The sequence below is a fragment of the Rattus norvegicus genome, chromosome 1 (assembly GCF_021556685.1).
Source record: "Rattus norvegicus strain SHRSP/BbbUtx chromosome 1, alternate assembly SHRSP_T2T, whole genome shotgun sequence".
NCBI classification, from domain to species: Eukaryota; Metazoa; Chordata; class Mammalia; order Rodentia; family Muridae; genus Rattus; species Rattus norvegicus.
In genome coordinates this window covers 145,239,936-145,260,207 of record NC_141534.1, presented here as the reverse complement: position 1 = coordinate 145,260,207, position 20,272 = coordinate 145,239,936, and the positions used below count along the sequence as shown (strand labels likewise).

Sequence of the window (20,272 nt, the reverse complement as noted above, 5' to 3'; positions counted from 1 at the left end):
AAAGGCCAGTAAATGTTATTGGATTCATTTAGTACAGAAGCTGTTATTGTATTCCCATGTGCAACCAATAGCAAGGAGAACTCAGTGGTATGGTGCATGTATAATCCATCTTCCACCACCACGCAAGAAGCAGGTGAAAACTTAATTCCTATTCATAATAGTTATGAATGTACTTTAGATCACTAGGCCCAGGGTTTATCCAGCCTCTACGGCCACGATCCCTCCTCCGGACGCCAGGGTGCGCTGGGCCGCTCCTCAGCTGGATGGCGTCTCGTCTTCCGAACTTCCCTTCTCGCTGCGCAGCACTTCCGGTAGCGGGCGGAAGCAGGGGCTGGTGGCTGCCGACGCCGGGGTCCCGAGGCATGGCGGGGGCGGGGCCGGGGGAGGTGTGCACCGAGCAGGCTAGGGCGACCCTTGCCCTGGCCCCATGAGCCAGGACTCGACAGGTGAGGACTTGCCCTTTTCGGCCCGTGAGAACTCTGCGGAGGGCTCCTCCCCGCATGATGCCCGGGTCTCAGGAGCCCGGGCGCCAGGCTTTGCCCCGGGAGACCCCGCCCTGGGCTTTTCTTTCCGGGAGCGACCCATGGGCTTGTGTGTCTGCCTCTTGGCATCCTTTTCTTGTTTTGGAAGCAGTCGCCAAGAATAAGGGGACATGTGCACTTGCTCTAACGAGGAATAAAACTTGCTTTCACACACCGAGTGACCCGGTTTAGCCAGGCTTTCTTTCGTTTCAGACCGCACCAAAGTGTCCACCACGTGCCAGCCCCGGGGCTAGATGAGTATACCTCGGTGACTGGAGTGGAACTGGTTACTTTCATTAGAGAGAGTACTGTTCAACGAGAAGACTCAAACATTAAACACAACCGTGCAAGCGAACGTGTGAATAAAAGTCGTGACAGATTATTATAGAAAGAGCAAGAAAAAGACGAGTCCTTTAGGTAGGGCGGTCAAAAAGACTTCCCAAAACTTGACACTAAAGTTGCAACGAGAGAAGTTAAGGCATGGACCAGGAAATGTATCTCGGAAAATGAAAGTTCCCCTGTGTTTACCTGGGTTGGCCAAGAATATGGCTTGAGGTAGGCCCACTGTTTAAGAAGGAAGCTGACTATGAGTCAAGCACTGTGATGGGCGTACGGAAGACAAATGTATAGTTGACCCAGAGCGATCACCATAAATACACACATTAGTAAAATACAGAGAGTTGCAAAGGAGTGGCTAGTGTGTTGGGATACATGTCTCACGAAGTGAAGGACAGCCTTCAGAGACAGGATGATGGAGCTGATATTGGAGATAGTTCTCAAAGGTGAAGAATTTAGTTTCTACAAAAGACCAGATAGTATATAGTTCAGTGTGTGACCTGTCACAGTCACTGAGCTCTTTTTTTCCTAGGGCTAAAGTGGCTATAGGCAATATGCAAATGAGTGAGTGTTCTAGGGAAAGGTTCTTTCCAAAAAACAACCAGAGGTAGTAGTAGTTTAGAGCCCTGACTCCCTCAGGTCTGGTTCTGCATGCCTTTTAGATCTTTATCCAGTGGATGTAGCTTGTACAAGGTTAGGCTTGAAACAAAAGGATTGCAAAACAATACCCTTCCTATATGTTGTGAGGGTTTTGTTTTGTGGTCCTGGGGAATCTAACCCAGGCTGTTTGTTATGATAGCCTTTGCCAGGACACTACTCTCTCCCTCCCCCCACCTCAAGGCTTTTGTTTTTTTTCCTCTCTCACTGATGATTCTTGGTATGCATACCTTCTTTTCTTTTCTTTTTTTTTTTTTTTTTGGTTCTTTTTTTCGGAGCTGGGGACCGAACCCAGGGCCTTGCGCTTCCTGGGTAAGCGCTCTACCACTGAGCTAAATCCCCAGCCCCGGTATGCATACCTTCTTTGTTGGCCATTTGTACTTTATCTGGGTTTGTGGCTATTTGTTGAGTTCTAAAAGTTCTTTACATGTGTTAAGTATTAACTCCTAATCAGATATTTGGCCAGCAAATAGTTCTATTCATCCTGTAGGTTGCCCTTTTCCCTTTCTTGGGAGGAGGGGGGTAAGAAAGGGGGGTGGGGGTGTTGAGACATGATCCAACTGTGTAGCTCTGACTGTCCTGGAGCTCACTGTGTAGACTAGGCCGGCCTCAAATTCACAGAGATCCCCCTGCCTGCTGTTGGTTCTGGCCTTATGGAATACCAAATGGTGTTTGTTCGTGTATGTGACCCTTTGGCTAGATAGCTGAAAAAAGCCCTCATCACCTACTTGTCTCTGGCACTGATGTATAGGCACCCAGAAGCATGCTTCACCTATCTCCTAGAGGTTTCTAATCCAAGCATGTTGACAAGATTGATCGTGGCAAGTGAAGGTTTATTTTGAGATTATATTCTTTTCCATTGGCCTGTTGTGCAAGTGTTATAGGTTGGGTTTTTATTATTATTATTTTATTTATTTTTACTGTGGCATTGTAATAGGTTCTGAAATCAGGACGTATAAGCTCTACCTGTTATTGTTACTGTGTTATTGTCGATATTATCTCAGTCATTTTTTACGCTTTGAGACTTCATACTGCTTTTAGCATGTAATTTTAGGTTTTCCAAAAAATGCCATTGGGATTCCGGTAGAGATTGCTCGAATTTACAGATGGCTTTAACATAACAGCCCAGTCAGTGTATATGTGCACGTTCAATGTTAACTTTTTTAAAAAACAAAACCAGAAATTTGAGGAAAGTAACAAAGTTGACTCTTTGGCTAGCATACACAAGGCCTGAACTTCAATTTCCTGCACCCTATCAGTGTGGGTGTAAAACTCTGTAATTCAACACCGGAGAGTTGGGGCAGGAGGATCCAAGTTGAAAGTCATCAATGGCTGCATGACAAGTTCAAAGCCTGCTCAGAAATAAAGACAAGGGTTCAACCTGCATTCTAGTCTGACCTTGAACTTGAAATGATAATCCCTGCCCACCCCAGCCTCCTGAGTGGTGATGGTAGGGTCTTTTACTGTGTGCCCCTATATCTTGGGAATGGGATTTTTGTGCTGTTCACTTTTGATGTACTCTCTGGCTTCTTCTTTGAAATTCCTCTTTATACTTGGAAGGTATTCCCTGTGTCTTATATCCTTCCTTTCGAACCTTAAAATTTAAAATGCCAGCATCACTGTGCAACTGTAATCTGGGTCACCGTTGTCCTGGAAGATCTCAGGTTCATTTAGATGCGTTAGTATGTTTTGTTCCGTTTTCTTGAGTTCTGCTCCTTTTTTTTTTTTTTTTTTTTTTTTGTCTTTCACGCAGAGATGTTATAATGGATCATCATGTTTCCACGATTAAACCTCGAAGAATCCAAAATCAAAACGTCATCCACCGCTTAGAGCGCCGGCGCATCAGTTCAGGCAGGGCAGGGACCCACTGGCATCAGGTCCGAGTCTTCCACCAGAATGTCTTCCCCAACTTCACAGTTGTCAACGTTGAAAAGCCTCCTTGTTTCTTGCGTAAATTCTCGCCTGACGGGCGCTACTTTATTGCTTTTTCGTCTGACCAGACATCTCTTGAAATCTACGAGTACCAGGGCTGTCAGGCAGCAGAGGACCTCTTGCAGGGATATGAAGGGGAGATCTTGTCCAATGGTAATGACCAGAGGTCGGTCAGCATCCGAGGCCGGCTCTTTGAACGTTTTTTTGTCCTGCTGCACATTACCAATGTAGCGGCCAATGGCGAGCACTTGAACCGGGAGTGTAGCCTCTTCACGGACGACTGCCGCTGTGTCATCGTGGGCTCCGCTGCCTACCTTCCAGACGAACCTCACCCTCCTTTCTATGAGGTCTATCGGAACAGTGAGTCGGTGACCCCTAACCCACGGTCCCCTCTCGAAGACTATTCCCTCCACATCATCGACCTTCACACTGGCCGTTTGTGTGACACACGCACATTCAAGTGTGACAAGGTGGTCCTGTCACACAATCAAGGGCTGTACCTATACAAGAACATCCTGGCCATATTGTCTGTGCAGCAGCAGACCATTCATGTCTTCCAGGTGACTCCTGAAGGCACGTTTATTGACGTTCGGACCATTGGCCGCTTCTGCTACGAGGATGACCTGCTCACTGTGTCTGCCGTTTTCCCCGAGGTGCAGCGGGACAGCCAGACAGGCATGGCCAACCCTTTCAGGGACCCTTTCATCAACTCCTTGAAGCACCGGTTGCTGGTTTACCTCTGGCGCAGGGCAGAGCAAGACGGTAGCGCCATGGCGAAGAGACGTTTCTTCCAGTACTTTGACCAGCTGCGGCAGCTGCGCATGTGGAAGATGCAGCTTCTGGATGAGAACCACCTGTTCATCAAGTACACCAGCGAGGACGTAGTGACGCTGCGGGTCACAGACCCATCTCAGGTACGGGATGAGGTCTCCTGCCTGTGCCCCGTGTGTATCAGAAATGGTGCCGGTTTTTGCTATGCTTGGGTTCAGATTTAAAGTCAGTTCCTTTTTGTCTGGCATCACATATTGAAATTGGCCAATGGAGGGTCAGCGTCAAGCCACTGCCATGTGGTTATGATCTCAGTCATTCCTCAGGACATTCTCAGTACCTGTCATACAGGAGCCCAAATGCTGTAAGGCCGGGGTTTGGACCACACATTTATAATCCTTCCTAAACTTTGTAAGACTGATTATTGAACCAAAAAGGTTCTGGCAGCAAGAATGAGCCCTCCATGCAAAAATGGAAGTCCTCAGGGACGGGTGGTAGAGAGCTTATTCAGATTATGAGGCTCAGAGTCCCTGGCACTGAGGACTCTAGGTATGATGGTAGGCATACTTCCATAATGCCGACAATCCCAGCAGTGGGACTGGAGGCAAAGAGAGCTTGGATTTGAGGGCAGTGAGTTCCAGACCTGACTGTGTTATGAGACCTTGACTTAAAAAGTTAAAGGAGGATAAGTGGTGACAAGAGGGACAGACAGACAGACCCGAGCTGAGTTCAGATACCTTCTGGGAATCTTTGAAAGCTCTGCACTGAGTAAGAGGCCCACCTTTCTGTACCTTGACTCCCTTGCTTGCCCCCAGTCAATCCTCCTGCTTTAGAAACAGCAGTGAGGCAGATAGTAATCTAGGAAGTCAGCTGACTCTGCCTTTAAGGGATTCTAGACAGTGTTGGGGGTTGACCGAGTGGTTTAGGCATCTTTCTTGCAAGCATGAGGGGAGTTTGGATTCCCAGAACCATTGTAAATGCCAGATGGGTGTGGTGGCCTTCTGTAATTCCAGAGTGCAGGAGAAGGAGACAATCCCAAGAGTGAGCTGACTCACCAGCAAGCCGTGGCTTCAGGGGAAAGACACTTACCTTAGTGACTTAATGACTGCGACAGACAGTGCTGGAAGACCATGTGCCAGCCAGGTTTGGCACATAAAGTACACACACAACATACACATACACACATGTACCACATATGCATAAGAAACATACATTACGGGGCTGGGGATTTAGCTCAGTGGTAGAGCGCTTACCTAGGAAGCGCAAGGCCCTGGGTTCGGTCCCCAGCTCCGAAAAAAAGAACCAAAAAAAAAAAAAAAAAAAGAAACATACATTACCAAACCTGTGGTAAAATATCTTCCAACAGCAACCCCCCCCAAAAAAATCACAGCTTATGTATTCTAAAAAGGGGAAAGTGATCAGACTCGAGTATATATATATTTTTTTTCTTTTTTTTTTTCGGAGCTGGGGACCGAACCCAAGGCCTTGTGCTTGCTAGGCAAGCCCTCTACCACTGAGCTAAATCCCCAACCCCTTTCAAGGAGTTTTTTTTTTTTTTTTCTTCTTTTTTTCTCAAGTATATTTTTAAAAATCTCTTTCTTCCTTGTTAATGATGGGTGGTGTTGCTGAGCCACCACAGGTGAACATCTAGTTCATCTTCTGCGTCATGGAAGATAGGTGGTAGAGGCCTTGACTTCTCTCCCCTCCTGTCCTTAATTTCCCAGTCTGCCGTAGAGGGAAAGCTGGTAAATGTTTGTGAAATTTTATATTCGCATAATTATGAAAGATCCTGTTAAAACCCTGATATGATCAAAGTGGTGTCCTGGTCTATAGATGGGACATGAGTCACTCTTTTATTTAGGTTTCAGCTATAATTACCTTTCTATTTTGGAAGGAATAAGTTGTCTGTTATCACAGCGCTGAGATTATCCTTTTTTTTTCTTTTGCTAAAAGGTGACCTATTTTTTCCTGGTAGTTGCAGTCAGCTATAACTGGGCATGCTGCTGGAGTTGGAAACTCGAAACCAGTCTCCACGCTCCAGTTGTCCTCTTGTCTCCCCTTCCAGTTTCATTTGATAAGTTCCAATAAGGTTAATGAGTAAGAACTACATCCATAGACAAAGCCTCGGTAATATTATGGGTATTGTTCTCAGGTTGTCTCCAGCCACTTTAATTTGCAGCCAAATTTAATTTCCAGGTGACTGCAAAGTCATGTAAGAGGAGCTCTGGGGAGGACTAATTACTACGAGACAGGTGGGCCAAATGGCTGCAGAGATGGGTAACAGATTAAAACTCAATCAGAGGAAGGTGAAATGCGAATCCGTGAGTCCCGGACATCTTAGACTCCTGCTGGAAGCTTGCAGATTTAGTTCACACTGTAGTGTTCACTGTGACAAAAAAACCCTCAAGGTACCTAGAGCTTCCTTCCTGTTAGGCAAGGCAGAGCACTCAAGGTGTCAAGGAAAAGGCCCAGTCGCCCAGGGGTCCCTCCATTCAGGAAAAATGGTGACTGCCACCTATGGCATTTGAATGCTTTTCAGGTCCCTGCCCCCCCATCCTAATTGGCAGAAATCTCAAATGTACCTTACAAAAGCTCTTGGCTGAAAGAACATTTATGGAAAGGAAATGGGAATGTCTGTCTGACTTTTCATTTGTTCATCCGCAGTGCCCTGCGTGGATACAACTTGTCCAGGCGGTTTAGCACACAATGTGCTTAAGGCGTCTCTCTGCATGCTAGAAATATAAGAGGGAAAAATAAATGCCCCTAAATTGAACTTTCAACTGTACACATAGAAGAGAAAATCATTTACCAACAGGCAGCCCTGGGCTGCAAATCACTTTCCCAGCAGGAAAGAAAATTAAATCTGGCATTTTAAAAACTTTTTTTTTTTAAAAAAAAATCTTAGGGTAGATTGGGGAACAAGTAGCGAATAAACACTTGGAAGGAAAAATATTGAATTTGCACAGTTTGAAATGAAAGACTGAAAGCCTTTTTATGTATACACTCGGGCCAGCTCAGTAATCCTAGCGGCGCAGTAGCACGGGAAACCTTGTGGCATCAAGGTTCTCAGCAGTGCTGGTTCCTCCATCCCCATCTAGTCCCAGGCGGGGTCCCTGAGTGGGTTGTTGGGTGTCGTGTGTTTCAGGTGAAGTAGAAAGTTACCTAGGCATGACCACCCCATTGGCTGCCTGTCTTCTTCTGCAGGCCTCCTTCTTTGTGGTGTACAACATGGTGACAACAGAGGTGATTGCCGTCTTTGAGAACACGTCAGATGAACTTCTGGAGCTCTTTGAGAACTTCTGTGACCTCTTCCGCAATGCCACCCTGCACAGTGAAGTCCAGTTCCCTTGCTCAGCTTCTAGCAACAACTTTGCAAGGCAGATTCAGCGCCGGTAAGCTGTTCCTCCAGGCCCTGCAGGCTTAACTTCATATGGTTGGCCTTAGGCTGGTAGCCATTTGCTTCGGGACACTGTGTTCCCATCTGGCCTTGGTAGGTCTGCCTGTTGCAGCCAACTCCTCTGTCATCCTGATGTTTTCCCATCTCTGAGGACCTGTGGTTGTTGGTACATCTTCCGGGTCCTTCTTAGACCACATGTGAGCTGCAGAGAGACAGAAACTATGTCTGCTTATTGTTCTATCCTCAGTGGTTCACTGTCAAGTCCTTAAATATTTGAGGAGTGAGTGGTGGAGATCATTTTAGAACTTCTGGTTAATATGGCGTGTTGAACACATCCACTTTGCTCTGCTCCATTGGAAAACCCCTCTAAAAGTCTAGGGAGACATAGGGGGGTGGCCCTTAAGAACAAGACAAGCCAGAACTGTAGATGGTTTTGGAAGTAGGAAGTCCATGGCATCTAAGAGCCTTCTTAGTATATCAGCACGAAAGGAACAGCTCCTTTGGGCTAAAGCCCCGGGTAGTCAGGCAAGGCCTCCTTGGCTTTCATACCTAAATTGCTCTAACCTTAATGAGGTATGGAAAATATCTGTTTTTGGTCCCCAAATAGGCCAGACCACATTGAGCGGATGAGTCAGAGCAAGCATTGCTGCTTCTGGGAAAGATGAGCAAACAGGTAAACTTACTACAGCGGCTCCGTGCCTGTGCACAGGGACGGTTGTGGGCTAGATGGACTCTGACACTCGTTTACCCTGCCCGCTCTCTGACACACCTGTCTTCTGCCTTAGTAGCACCATTCTCTTCTTTTCAGTTGAAAGCAGTGTCTCACTGTGTAGCCCAGGCTGGTCTTGTGTGCTTCACCTTCCCCGGTCTTCCTGGTGCACACGTGTGGAACACTTCCCTCCCTTTTTGATAGCAGTGTTGGAACTTGAACCTAAGAGTCTTCTTTCAAAATTAACTTTAAGTTAACCATTTCATTAGCAAGTTATAGAAGGTAGGTGTCCTAGTTTGCTTTCTGTTGCTTTGATAAATACCGTGACCAACAGTAGCCTGGGAGGAATGGGTTTAATCCAGTTTCTATTTCCATGTCACAGTCCTCCGCTGAAGAAGGTCAGGGCAGAAATTCGAGGCAGGAACTTGGAGGCAGGAACTTGACAGAGAACCAGAGAGGAATGCTACTTACTGTCTTGTCCCTGGCTCATTCCTAGCTAGCTAGCTTTTGATATAGTCCAGGGTCGTCTGCCCACAGTGGGCTGGGCACTCCTTCATCTGTCATCTGTTAAAACAGTTCTCTACAGACAAGGTCACAGGAAATGCTTCAGTTGTGCTTCCCAATTCCAAACTAGCTAGTGCAGTGGGCACCCTCAGTCACATGATCAAAGAGCTGAGAGGAGCTGTAAGCTCACTTAATGAGTTTAGATGTTTTTCATGCCACCTAAGACTGCGACATTATAAATGTTCTTGTACATCTTACCCGCTGCCACTATCTTGAGTAGATTCTGTAAGCTCCACGGTCGTAGTTTACTGTACTGAAAATATAATGTACATGGGAATTGAAATTATTTTTTTGTTTCTTGTGAATACATGGCTCCTAATGCAAAATTGTGTGGTAAATGTTCTCTAGTAATCTTTATGTAGAAAAGCAAAAAAAGCAAATAAACATGTAGGTCATGGGTTAGCACAAAGCGTGCAAACAGACACAATGGACTCCTAAGACCTGAATCATGTAAGAAATTCATTTATCCTAAGAGAATCCCCGTCCCCATCCCCCATCACCCCCCCCCCAAAAAAAAAAAAGACTAGGAAAGGAAGAGGCAGAATTGTGGCCACTGCGACACCGGGAGATGTAAGCAAGGGTAGTCCTAATGCCAATGCTCTAGGAGACCTACAGTTGTTAGATTAGCAGTTGAACTCTCCAAGGGGAAAGGGGGAGTGAGGGAGGGCATAGGGAAATGGGAAAGGAAGAGTTAAAGGAAAATTGAGTTCTGTACCTGATGTTCCTAAGAAAGAAATCGAGGACCAAAGAGGTAGAAACAATATGAGTACTTCCTAATCCTGAAAGCTAGATCATCCACGACTATTGGAACCAACATGCGGCCAGTGGATTGTTAAACATAGCCATTCCTAAGCTGTAGCTAGTCCCTTGACATGATCCATGTTTCTGAGACTATGTTATCTGGTGGTGGGGGCTGCGTCGTGCAGCGCTATGGATCCTCTCCAACTGTGTTTGATGATGTCATGGTGGTGCCATGAAATTGGCCACAGCAGGCAGCACAGAAATTGGCAAATGCTACAAATGATGCCCCTTCCCCTGCCAAGAAAGATCACCCATGTTACCAGTATTCTGGTACTTAGTATAGTCAGTGAGGAAGGGCCCACTGGAGGCATTGAAACACTGGAGCTAAAGGTAAATTACAAACACTTGGAGCAAGGACTTACATGTCACATGCAAAACTCTTACTAGAATGGCATCAGATTGGTCAGTGACAATGCTAAGCACTTAAGATGTGAAGAACTTGCCTTCACAATTTTGTGAAAAGGATGATTTCAAGGCTTGGGAATGTAGTTTAGTACATTCAGTACTTGTCTGGCAGTCACACGACTCAGGTTCAAACCTGTCTCCACCTGTAGAGTCACCCAACAGTGACTGACACACACACACACACACACACACACACACACACACACACACACACACTCCCGTCCCCCCCACCCCCCGTCTCTCCCTCTCCCTCCCTCTTCCTCTCTGAGAGTCCAGGCTGGTCTTGAACTTAGTTCTTCTGCCTTGGGTTCCCGAATGCTGGAACTACAGATTACTGTGCCTGGTGAAAAGGATGATTCTCATTTAGAATCCTATATTCCAATAGAATAGAACACAGATATTTTCACATCTGTGAGACAAAACAATAAAATCACCTTCTATGTGTCTTTCTGAGGAAACCTTTGGAAAACATGTCATCAGTAGACCACAAGAAATGGGTTTTGGGGGGCTGGGGATTTAGCTCAGTGGTAGAGCGCTTGCCTAGCAAGCGCAAGGCCCTGGGTTTGGTCCCCAGCTCCGAAAAAAAAGAAAAAAGAAAAAAAAAAAAAAAAGAAGAAGAAATGGGTTTTGGGCAACAGGGAGAGTCAGAGTTCTGAAGGTGCTGTACCGGAAGCTACAGGGTCGCAGGTCACAGGTCAGACCTGAAGGGTATGGGAAAGTGAAGGATCCAGGAAGGAACTGTTACAGGAAAAGGCGGAACTGGGGTGGCATCTGGTGGGTCTGAGTGTATCACCACTGCTGTTGTGGTAGGGGTGTCAATGATACCTAAGCAGAGCTATTGAAGGAGACCAGGAACTAACCCAGAGTTAATCAAAAAGACAGATGACATCAGCAGAAGCAATAGCAAGCCCAAAGCCACTGAGGTCTTTGAAGGACACTAATGAGGTGGTGGCTGGATTGGAGTGAGCAAGGAACAGAAGTCAGAGATAGGTGCAGAGACACAAATGACTGGCTGTCCTACAACTTCAGGTAGTACAGAGGAGTGTTGGATGATAGTGGGGTGTTCTCTCTCTCTCTCTCTCTCTCTCTCTCCCCCCCCCCTCCCTTCCTTCCTCCCCCTCCCCCTCCCTCACTCCTTCCCTCCCTTTCTGCCTCTGTCCACTGAGGACTGACCCTGGGGGCCTCTGGTATGTTTGGCAAGTGCTGTGTTGCCGAGCTATATCCCCAGCCATCTTTTTATACTTTTATTTTAAGGAGGTTTCACCAAATTGCCCAGGCTTGTCTAGTCTTGTTCTTGAATTTTCAGTCCTGAAGATTCTCAGTGTCCCAAATAGCAGAGATTACAGACCCATGTCACTAAACCAGATAATTTTATTTTTTTGTTTTAAACTGAGAAGTAATAATGGCATGTTTGTGTGTTGATGGGACTGATCCTGGAGAGGATCCTGCCTAGTGGGTGGGAGGGGATGAGATCTGCCACCCAAATAGAGAGATTGGAGTGCCATGCAGGAGCAGATGCTCTGTGGGGACTTTAAAAGGTCCTCTTGCGCTTTCCTGTGTTTGTCAGTGACGAACTAGGAAAAGATGAGTAGCTATGGAAGAGAGTGGGAGGCAGACTGGACTGTGGAAGTTCAGAAGAGTATCCTCCCACATTGAGAGCCTATGTGGCTGTGCGGCCATGAGGTCAGAGTGAGCATTACTGTTCACTTCCCCAGCCGCACAGGCGTAGAGTCAGGAGAGCTGAACTGCACTAGAGCCCTGCTGTAGGGCAGGGTTGAAGGTTGTTGAGCATGCAGTTGGCAGAGCTGGTTCATGACTGACTGACTTCTAAGATGCCTAAAGAAGACAGCGGATGTAATGGGTGTGTGAGATGGAGGGAAAATGTTGGAGAGATAGGAGAGGATGTCTGGAACATGAGATGGTCACTTGGGGGTATCGTCCTTTCAGGGTGAAGTTGAGGCTGTTGGAATGCAGGGTAGAGGCTGAGAGGAAAGTCAGGCTAGGTCATGCCATTAGAAGGGTCTTTACTGAGAAGTTTGGAGTCACCCGGAGTTAGAAGATGTTAGTTGGACAGAATGAACCAGCTAAGACTAAGAACTAAGAGCTGCAGACTCCAGAGAGATGGCTTCTTTATATTTCAGGCGGTGGGGCTCTGGGGGACTGGAGACTCAGTGGGTGTTGCTGAAGAATAGGAACCACTTAAATGTCCTAGAGGCTTTGTGCTCATCGATCACAGCCATGAGCCAGCTCCTGTCGTGTCACCGTCAGTGGTGGCAGGGGCAGAAAAACAGCTCCATGGTGTCACCTGTAAGTAGCCTGAGGAGTTTCCTTATCCTCTGGGGACCTTCACTGCAGATCCATGGCATGGTTACAGAAAAGAGTCTCAGGTTGTGACAGCATTGAAAGTTACTAAAAGCATTGTGAGCAGACGTAAGAACAAGGGTTGGTAGAGAGGCACTCGGGAAGGGTGAGTTATACCCACGTGGATCTGGGCTCTCAAATGACAGTTGTGATTAAATGTCTAAAGTAGCTATATAAACTGGTTTTGGGGGCTTCTGGTTATTTCTGAAAGGGTTGCTAAGGAACCTTTTTCTTTTCAGGTCAGGGTGGTTCCAGAGATGCACTGAATAGGAGGATATAGCTGACAAAACTCCTAGTTCACAAGAGCTCGAGGGAAAGTTAGGGTTTTAATTTTTTTTTAATAAAATTACTGTATTGTAGAGTGTGTATGGAAGTGTGCATGCATGTGCCATGATACACGTAGGATGTCAGGACCACCTTTGGGAGTCCGTTATCTCCTTCCACTGTGGGAGCTGGTGACTGAACTTAGGCTACATTTTCGGGCTTGTGTGGCAAGCACTTTCACCTGGGGAGCCGTCTCTGGAGTTTCGACATATATGTGAGTTTTAAACTGAGGCAGCTGCTGAGAAGGCCTTCCTTACTGGTGCTTTGTTTTAGGTTCAAAGACACAATTATAAATGCCAAGTATGGAGGGCACACTGAAGCTGTGCGCCGACTGCTAGGCCAGCTCCCCATCAGTGCCCAGTCTTACAGTGGAAGCCCCTACCTGGATTTGTCTCTCTTCAGCTACGATGACAAGTGGGTGTCAGTCATGGAGCGACCCAAGACTTGTGGAGATCACCCGATCAGGTACTTTATCACCACCACAACTACAAACTGCTTCAAGTGAGGGGAACCGTGCTCCCCCTCTCTCCTCTGCTACAGAATGAGTCAGTGACTGATTCTCTCTCCTGTGCTTCTGCCAGATGGAAAGAGCGGGCTGTCTCTGTTGTGTGCTGAGAGCTTGGATCCCTTAGGCATTATTCTCAGAAGTTAGCCCCGAGAATAAAGCTTTTATTCAGATAAATGCTGTCTGCTTTTAAAAGTATCCAAGGAAGCCCAGCATGGTGGTACACACCTTTAATCCCAGCACTTGGGAGGCAGCAACAGGTAGATCTCTGTCTGTCTCTTGAGTCTGAAACCAGCCAGCTCTACAGAGTGAGTTCCAGGACAACCAGGGCCAAGAAACCCTGTATTGAAAACAACAAACAAACAGAAAAGCGAAAGCATCCAAGAAAAGGAGGTGTAATTTTCATTTTTAATATCCTAATGGCATTCCATCACAGATTTTGTATCTAGTATATCTTACTCAAGTTATTTTATCCATGTTACTTAGTAGAAAAAGCAGAGATAACTTTTTACTGCTGGAACCTTTTTTTGTTTGTTTAGGATTATCTTAGGAGTATGAATGTTTTGCTTGCATATGTACCTGGTGCCCACAGAGGTCAGAAGAGGGTGTCATGCTAGCACGTGGGTGCTGGGAATTGAACCCAGGTTCTCTGCTAGAGCAACACGTACCCATAACCATTGAGCATCTAGCCTTTCAGCTCTGCTGCTGGGTTCTTAAGGCAGGTTTGAGGCCAGCCTCGGATGAGACCCTCCCTCAGAACAAGCAAACATTTGTTAATGTCACCAACCATCTCACCAGTTTTCCCCGTGTTGCTTGAGAATGTCATTCACATAGTTGCTTTGACTCATGCGCTAGGCAAGGCCCATGGGCACGTGACTGCTAGCCTTAGACCTTAGGTTTACTTCCCTCTTTATTTTTCTTACAGTGAAATCAGTGCTCATCACCAACTCATTCATCCTGTAGTCCTTCCCACACCTGGGCTCTGTCCATTGCATGCTGGGAGTAGTATTTACAGTGTTCCTCTGTGAATTCTGCTTCCTACAAATTGATAGTTAGATTTAGAGGCACAGACAACTCACTTTAAATTGTTAATCCCATGTGTGTTGGGAACTATGTGAGTAGGTTAATGAGCTTTTTATGCATATAATCACATAGTGGGCCTCATTTGATACAGCCAAACAGATACATTTTTGTCTGTGCTGACAAAATTTCCTGCTTTTCTGGTTTGAAAAGAAGAGCCCAAGTAACAGGCTTGAAATGCCATAGCCATGACGGAAGGGGCTTCTCCTGTAAGCCCTTTGTGTTTTTACTTAAAATGAGAACTAGAAAGACATTGAAGACATCTGAGGAGGTGGTGCTGCCAGGCATTGTCGCTGTCTGTGCCATTCTGGTTCGCCAGTAAGTGTGTTCATGCACGTTTTGGTTTGTAGCGTTAATCACAGGAGGCATCATAGTTTGTTGACTGCTTTAACTGTAGGGCTGTCTTCCACTGGGTTACACAGTCTTCGTGTGGTACTGTTCCACACTGAGTGATGACCACAGTTATCCAGCCTCCTGCCCGTCCCTTATGCATTTTTATATTACAGCAACTCTGATAGTGCCATTGTTAGTCACTTAAAGAAGTTCTGAGGATATGAATTCTTGGAGATGGGATTGTTTTATCAAAAAGCATGAGCATCATTGAGCTCAGGGGTTGCATATTTCCCTGGTATGTGCAAGGCCCTGAATTTGAGCCTTAGCTCTGCAAAATAATAAATAATAAAAAGTGTGAGTATCTTTAGATGTTTCTCTGCTTTCCAGAGAGGGTAATAAGAGCTTTTTAGTAATTCTCCTCCAGCCCATTCCTTATCTCTAGTTTCCCAAACCACAAGTCATTCAGAAACACCTTTTGCTTCATCATGTCAGATGGAGAATCCCAAGCCCACCCACTCATCACCATCTATACCTGAGTGCCCTGCTGTGAGCAGCAGCCTAGCGTGCCATTTGATTTCTGTATGTGGAAAACGACAACCTCAGAGAGAATGCATTTCATTTTTTAGTATTTTATTTACTGAGACACACTCATGGAGCCCAGGCAAGCCTCAGACTTGCTGTATAGCCAAGGCTGGCCTTGAGCTCCTGATCCTCCTGTCTCTGCCTCCAGAGTGCTAAGGTACAGGCATGCACACTATACCTGGTGCAAGAATTTGTTCTTAAAACTGAGAATCTTCAAGACTAGCCCAGAACGGTCCTGTTGTTTAGTTGCTGCTAGCCACTGCTGGCTGCTGGGCACTGAGATGATGCCAAGCTGAGACTGTAGGTGTGCAGCTCAGATCTCAAAGATTAGTGAAGCAAAGCTGTGCGATATTTTGGATATACTGGATTAAATTAAATATATTACAAGATAAATTCTACTTTTTTGTTTTGCTTCTTTTTTTCAGAGCTTTAAAGGCACACATGAAGTTTAGGTATGCTGTTAGCATTTCATTTCTAATGTCAGCTTAGACAGTCTTTAGACAGGAGCTTCTAGAAGTAGGAGGTCGTAATTTGGAGTCTGATTCAGGCCTATTGTGAGAAGTGACCGGTGCCTAAGGTCAGCAGTTCACTTTACAGTCACTGCCTCTAAGCCGAGCTGATGAGATAAATAAATGGCTTTGAGCTTCTGCTAAGCTGGGCTTGCTGCAAGAGGCAGTTTCATTTATCCGATGAACTATCCTGTCTGCATCCCCTGCCGTCCAGATTTCAAGATGGCAGTGATAGCAACACCGTGTCCCTTTTCTGCTTAGGTTCTATGCCCGGGACTCTGGCTTGCTGAAGTTTGAGATCCAGGCAGGCTTGCTGGGCCGCCCCATCAACCACACGGTGCGACGCCTCGTGGCCTTCACCTTTCACCCCTTTGAGCCATTTGCCATTTCTGTGCAGAGGACTAACGCAGAGTACGTTGTCAACTTCCACATGCGACACTGCTGCACCTAGTCACCCCGTTACGATCATGATCACGCCGTCCAGGACTCCGCCCCTGCTTCGCTCAGTGGACGTTAAAGCAAAAGCTGCTAGCCGCCTGCTCTCGTCGGCATTCCACACTGGCATGCCTCACCTACTCCAGAGCCTGAGGAGAGGGTGGGGGTGCAGCCTGGTGGGACTCTGTTGTCTTCTACCCAACTGATGAGCTTTAAAGTCGTCTTTTCCCCGTGGGAACACCTGGTGTTAAATCCATTCTATTTTGTTTACTTCGCATCTTCTGTCTGTGGAGATAGAAGCACTTACATACACCTTTCCCCTTGATATCACTCTTGAGCATTACGGTGTGAAGCCTTCAGCAGGTAAATCATGTTTACTCCTGAGAATTATGTACGCCTTTCCATCCCCTCAACACGCAGGGCTATCTTTATAAGAGAAAATAAAGCCTTGGTATTTTCTTAGGACACCGTCTCTTGCTTGATGTTTCCCTCACACCAGTGCTTTCTCCATACTCGGGGAGAGGGGGACTGAGAGAGAAAGGAAAGGGCCTGGATGCAGCAGCTGTTCCCGGGTGTGCTAAGTGGCTAGTGCCCTTGTCAAAGGCAGTCATTTGTCTCCTTCCCCTGGGCTTTCTGCTGGTAATTGTTAGCACCGGAGAGGTAGGAGTAATCACACAGCCTCATGTGGAAGCATGCTCACATCTGCTGCCTGTGTCATGCTGTCGGGAGAGCATGCAGCCCTGTGAGTCTTGGCAGAAACAAACACTGTGTAGCACGTACTGTCCTTTGAGTAGCAGAAGCTGGAAGGCTCCAGGTGTCCTTAAACAGATCAAACTGGCTGTCCCTGGGTGGCTGAGCTCTCATAGCTCTCCTGTAGACCCCTGTTGGCACCAGACAGCACCCTTCTGTCACATTGTCCACCAGGCTCCTCCAGAGGGCTTGCGAGCCTGTTTATATCTCATTTGTATAATGTTTCCCCCCAGTCTTAATGTAGTCAGCTTGTTTAGAAACATCTGTCTCAGAAGGTGCCTCTGAAATGTTTTGTACCAAAGCAATCTAAAAGGAGCCATGGATACAAGCAGTTGGGTCCCATATTCCTTCTGCTAGCCAGACTTCTGGGAAATCTAAGAAATATGATAGGAGATGCTAGGCCCCATCCAAACCAGTTCCATTAAGGTCATCCTCCTCAGTAGCTTGAATTTTGTTTGTTTTGTTTTAATTTTAATTTTTTGCACTGCTGGGAATTGAACCTAAGATCTTGCCCATATCTGGCAAGTGCTTTATCAACTGAGCTGTATCCACAGTGTGAGTAGATAATTTTATTCTCTGCCTTCAATACAAGTCTGAGCACCTAATCTGAATCAGGTAGATAGTTTACTAAGACTGCAAGAGCTAGGGAGATGTTGCTGTTAATTCGGCAGAGAAAAAGAGTACCAACAGAGCTTCTCCAGACAGTGGGGGAGGTGGAGAAGCACGAGGAAGAGCTTCGGGAACTGCAGCACTGACTGGTACGTGACCCAGGATGGTGCCGCTCACCGTGAGTCCTCCCGCTTCTAGAAACTCTGTCACCAACAATCCCAGGGCTTTGTCTCTAAAATGATTCCAGTTTCTGTCAATGCCAAGATGACCCACCACTGCATTTTTTTGTTTTCACTGTGACCAAATAATCTGACCGAAGCAACTGAGGCTGTGAAGGGTTTGTTTTATTTAGTTCACAGTTACCTGGTGAAGAAGAGGTAATGATTTTCACAGGGCTGGAGACGCTTACTTTTCTCTCATCCTGTCTGCCAGCTCAGAAAGAGACACCTTAGGTAAGAAATGACAAGCTGGGTTGGGAATTTAGCTCAGTGGTAGAGCGCTTGCCTAGCAAGCACAAGGCCCTGGGTTCGGTCCCCAGCTCTGAAAAAAAGAAAAGAAAAAAAAAAAAAAAAAAAGAAATGACAAGCTGTAATCCATCATGATGACCCTGGACATGAGTCACTTAAGCCTCGGGTGCAGAGGGTCGAGCAGCCTCCAAGACTGGCAGCACCAGTGTGGGGACTGAGGAGTTAAACATACGAGCCTGCAAGGAACATTCTGTACTCAGACTGTGAGAGCTCCACGTTGGACCTGGCGCATGTTTAGCCAGTGAATTAGTTCTGCCTCACAGCTATTCCAGCACCCAAAAGTCTTGCATCTGCTTTCTCTTCTGTCCTCTGTGGCAATCAACCTGCATTGAGTCAGGGCAGTGGGAGTGTGGAGAAGGCTCTGCTTGGTCATAGGCCCCTGTTCTTAAGTGCCCTTCCACACACGTCCTGTTGTACCTAGCAAGTGTACACACCTGAGCAAGAGACTCCAAGAACTGTCATATGCCTGGCTAGCCATGTGCCGGCTTTTCCTGTTTCCAGAGGGAGGGAGACTGAGTTTTGATAGACAAGTAGCCATTGCAGAGACCTGAGCTTCTTCATTAGCTCTCACTTCCCCTCAAGGTCCTCTTTTTCCTTATTCAGTCTAGTTTGCTTGGTGTGATATGAACACTATTTTGTCAATGCTCTTGACTTTTCTTTTTTAATGCTGTTCTGCTTCCTTCGTGATATATTAGAACAGCTTCAACCCTTTGTCTGCGTTTGAATGGCTGAAACCCATGTTTGCTCTTGAGCTCACGATCACAGCTCTGAAGAGAACGCTCAGTGCTACAGAGTTAGCCTTGCATATTCTCCTTGTCTTGTTTTCTACCCCTGGAGGCTGCTGTTTTTCACCTTCTCTTGCCTCTGTCTTCAAAAATTCTTTCTAGGCCTGGAGAGATGGTTCAGTGGTTAAGAGCATTGGCTTGTTCTTCTTAATAGGCCCTGAGTTCAAATCCCAGCAACCACATGGTGGCTCACAACTATCTGTAATGAGGTCTGATGCCCTCTTCTGGTGTGTCTGAAGACAGTGACAGTGTACTTTATATATAATGAATTAAGTAAGTAATTTTTTTTAAAAAAAAAATTCTTTCTATATTTCTCAGCTGGCCACCTTGCTCCTCCATGTCCAGACAGAAACCATCAGATGGGAATTTCCCTCCCTTTCCTTTACCAGGAGACATGTCTGTACTTGCTCCTTGCAGGTACCTGATTAGCCAGGAACATCCACAGTTCAGAGCAGAGAGAACAAATGCACGCATGCTTACTGTTGAGCTTGTTTTCTTCATTCTTAAACAGTCCACTGCCCCAAGCTTAAGGGATGGTACTGCCCACAGTGGGCAGGTCTTCCTGCATCAGTTAACACAATTACCATAATCCCTTTCACGGAGGCCAGCCTGATCTAGACAGTCCACTGAAACTCTCTTCCCAGGTGATTCTAGATTGTTTCGAGTTGATAATTAAAACTGACCACTGCATCTGTGGTGTGATGATCAGATGATGTAACTGCTATAACCTCCAACCTCAGTGGTACAGTCTCCACTGGGGGAATTTGCCCACTGCTTCTTGCAGCGTATTTCAATAAGTTCTCTGTCTTTTCATATCTTGGTAAATTCTTCTGCTCTCCAAATCACTGCACTGCCTTGTATACGCTGTTTTGCTGGACAGCTAGTGTATCAAGAGAGAAACATCTGGTTCTGGTTTCTAGAACAGCACGTTTCCAGTTCTCCTCTGGTCTTCCTGACTGCTCTTTGTTCCCTGGCTTCTCTAAGCTCTACCGTTAGAGATTTGGCTGCTCTAACACTGGACCTTGGGTTCTTACCTCTTTTTCCTTCCCCCACTCCTGCACCTGTGGTTTTACCTATAGACAAGACTGATGGTCTTCAAAGCTGTTAACTCAGCTGCTCCCCCCCACCCCAGCATCATGGTGATCCTGATTTACATGGAGACTTCATTTGGATAGCTAGTGTGCTTTTCAAAACTAGCCTGTCCCTAATTTCATTGAATTTTGACCCTCTCTCCAATCTATTTTTCCTACAAGATTTCCCATCTGGAAGCCGCTGTGGTGATAGACTTGGGAGGCTGAGGCAAGTTGATCAGGAGTTCAAGGCCAACCTCAGCTCATAGTGAGTTTATGGCCAGCCTGGGTTAAATGAGACCCTGTTTCAAA

The 20,272-nt window shown here is 46.4% G+C and overlaps 1 protein-coding gene across 3 annotated transcripts; it reads left to right on the top strand.

Annotated features, from left to right (window-relative positions):
* The first annotated feature begins 304 nt into the window (after positions 1-304).
* Positions 305-16,684, top strand: Det1 (DET1 partner of COP1 E3 ubiquitin ligase). Of its 3 annotated transcripts, NM_001399383.1 has the most exon segments (5): positions 321-446; positions 3,268-4,360; positions 7,419-7,606; positions 13,049-13,240; positions 16,046-16,684. In NM_001399383.1, coding segments are annotated over 4 exon segments (1,653 nt in total). In that variant the 5' UTR covers positions 321-446; positions 3,268-3,277; the 3' UTR covers positions 16,236-16,684.
* Positions 16,685-20,272: the final 3,588 nt, after the last annotated feature.

Bases quoted from the DNA above. Each gene is read 5' to 3' on its own strand.
- Det1 (XM_087557974.1), top strand. From the start codon at position 3,278: ATGGATCATCATGTTTCCACGATTAAACCTCGAAGAATCCAAAATCAA. The intron at 4,361-7,418 runs GTACGGGATGAG...CTTCTTCTGCAG, and splicing joins GGGTCACAGACCCATCTCAG to GCCTCCTTCTTTGTGGTGTA. The intron at 7,607-8,218 runs GTAAGCTGTTCC...GTCCCCAAATAG, and splicing joins GCAAGGCAGATTCAGCGCCG to GCCAGACCACATTGAGCGGA.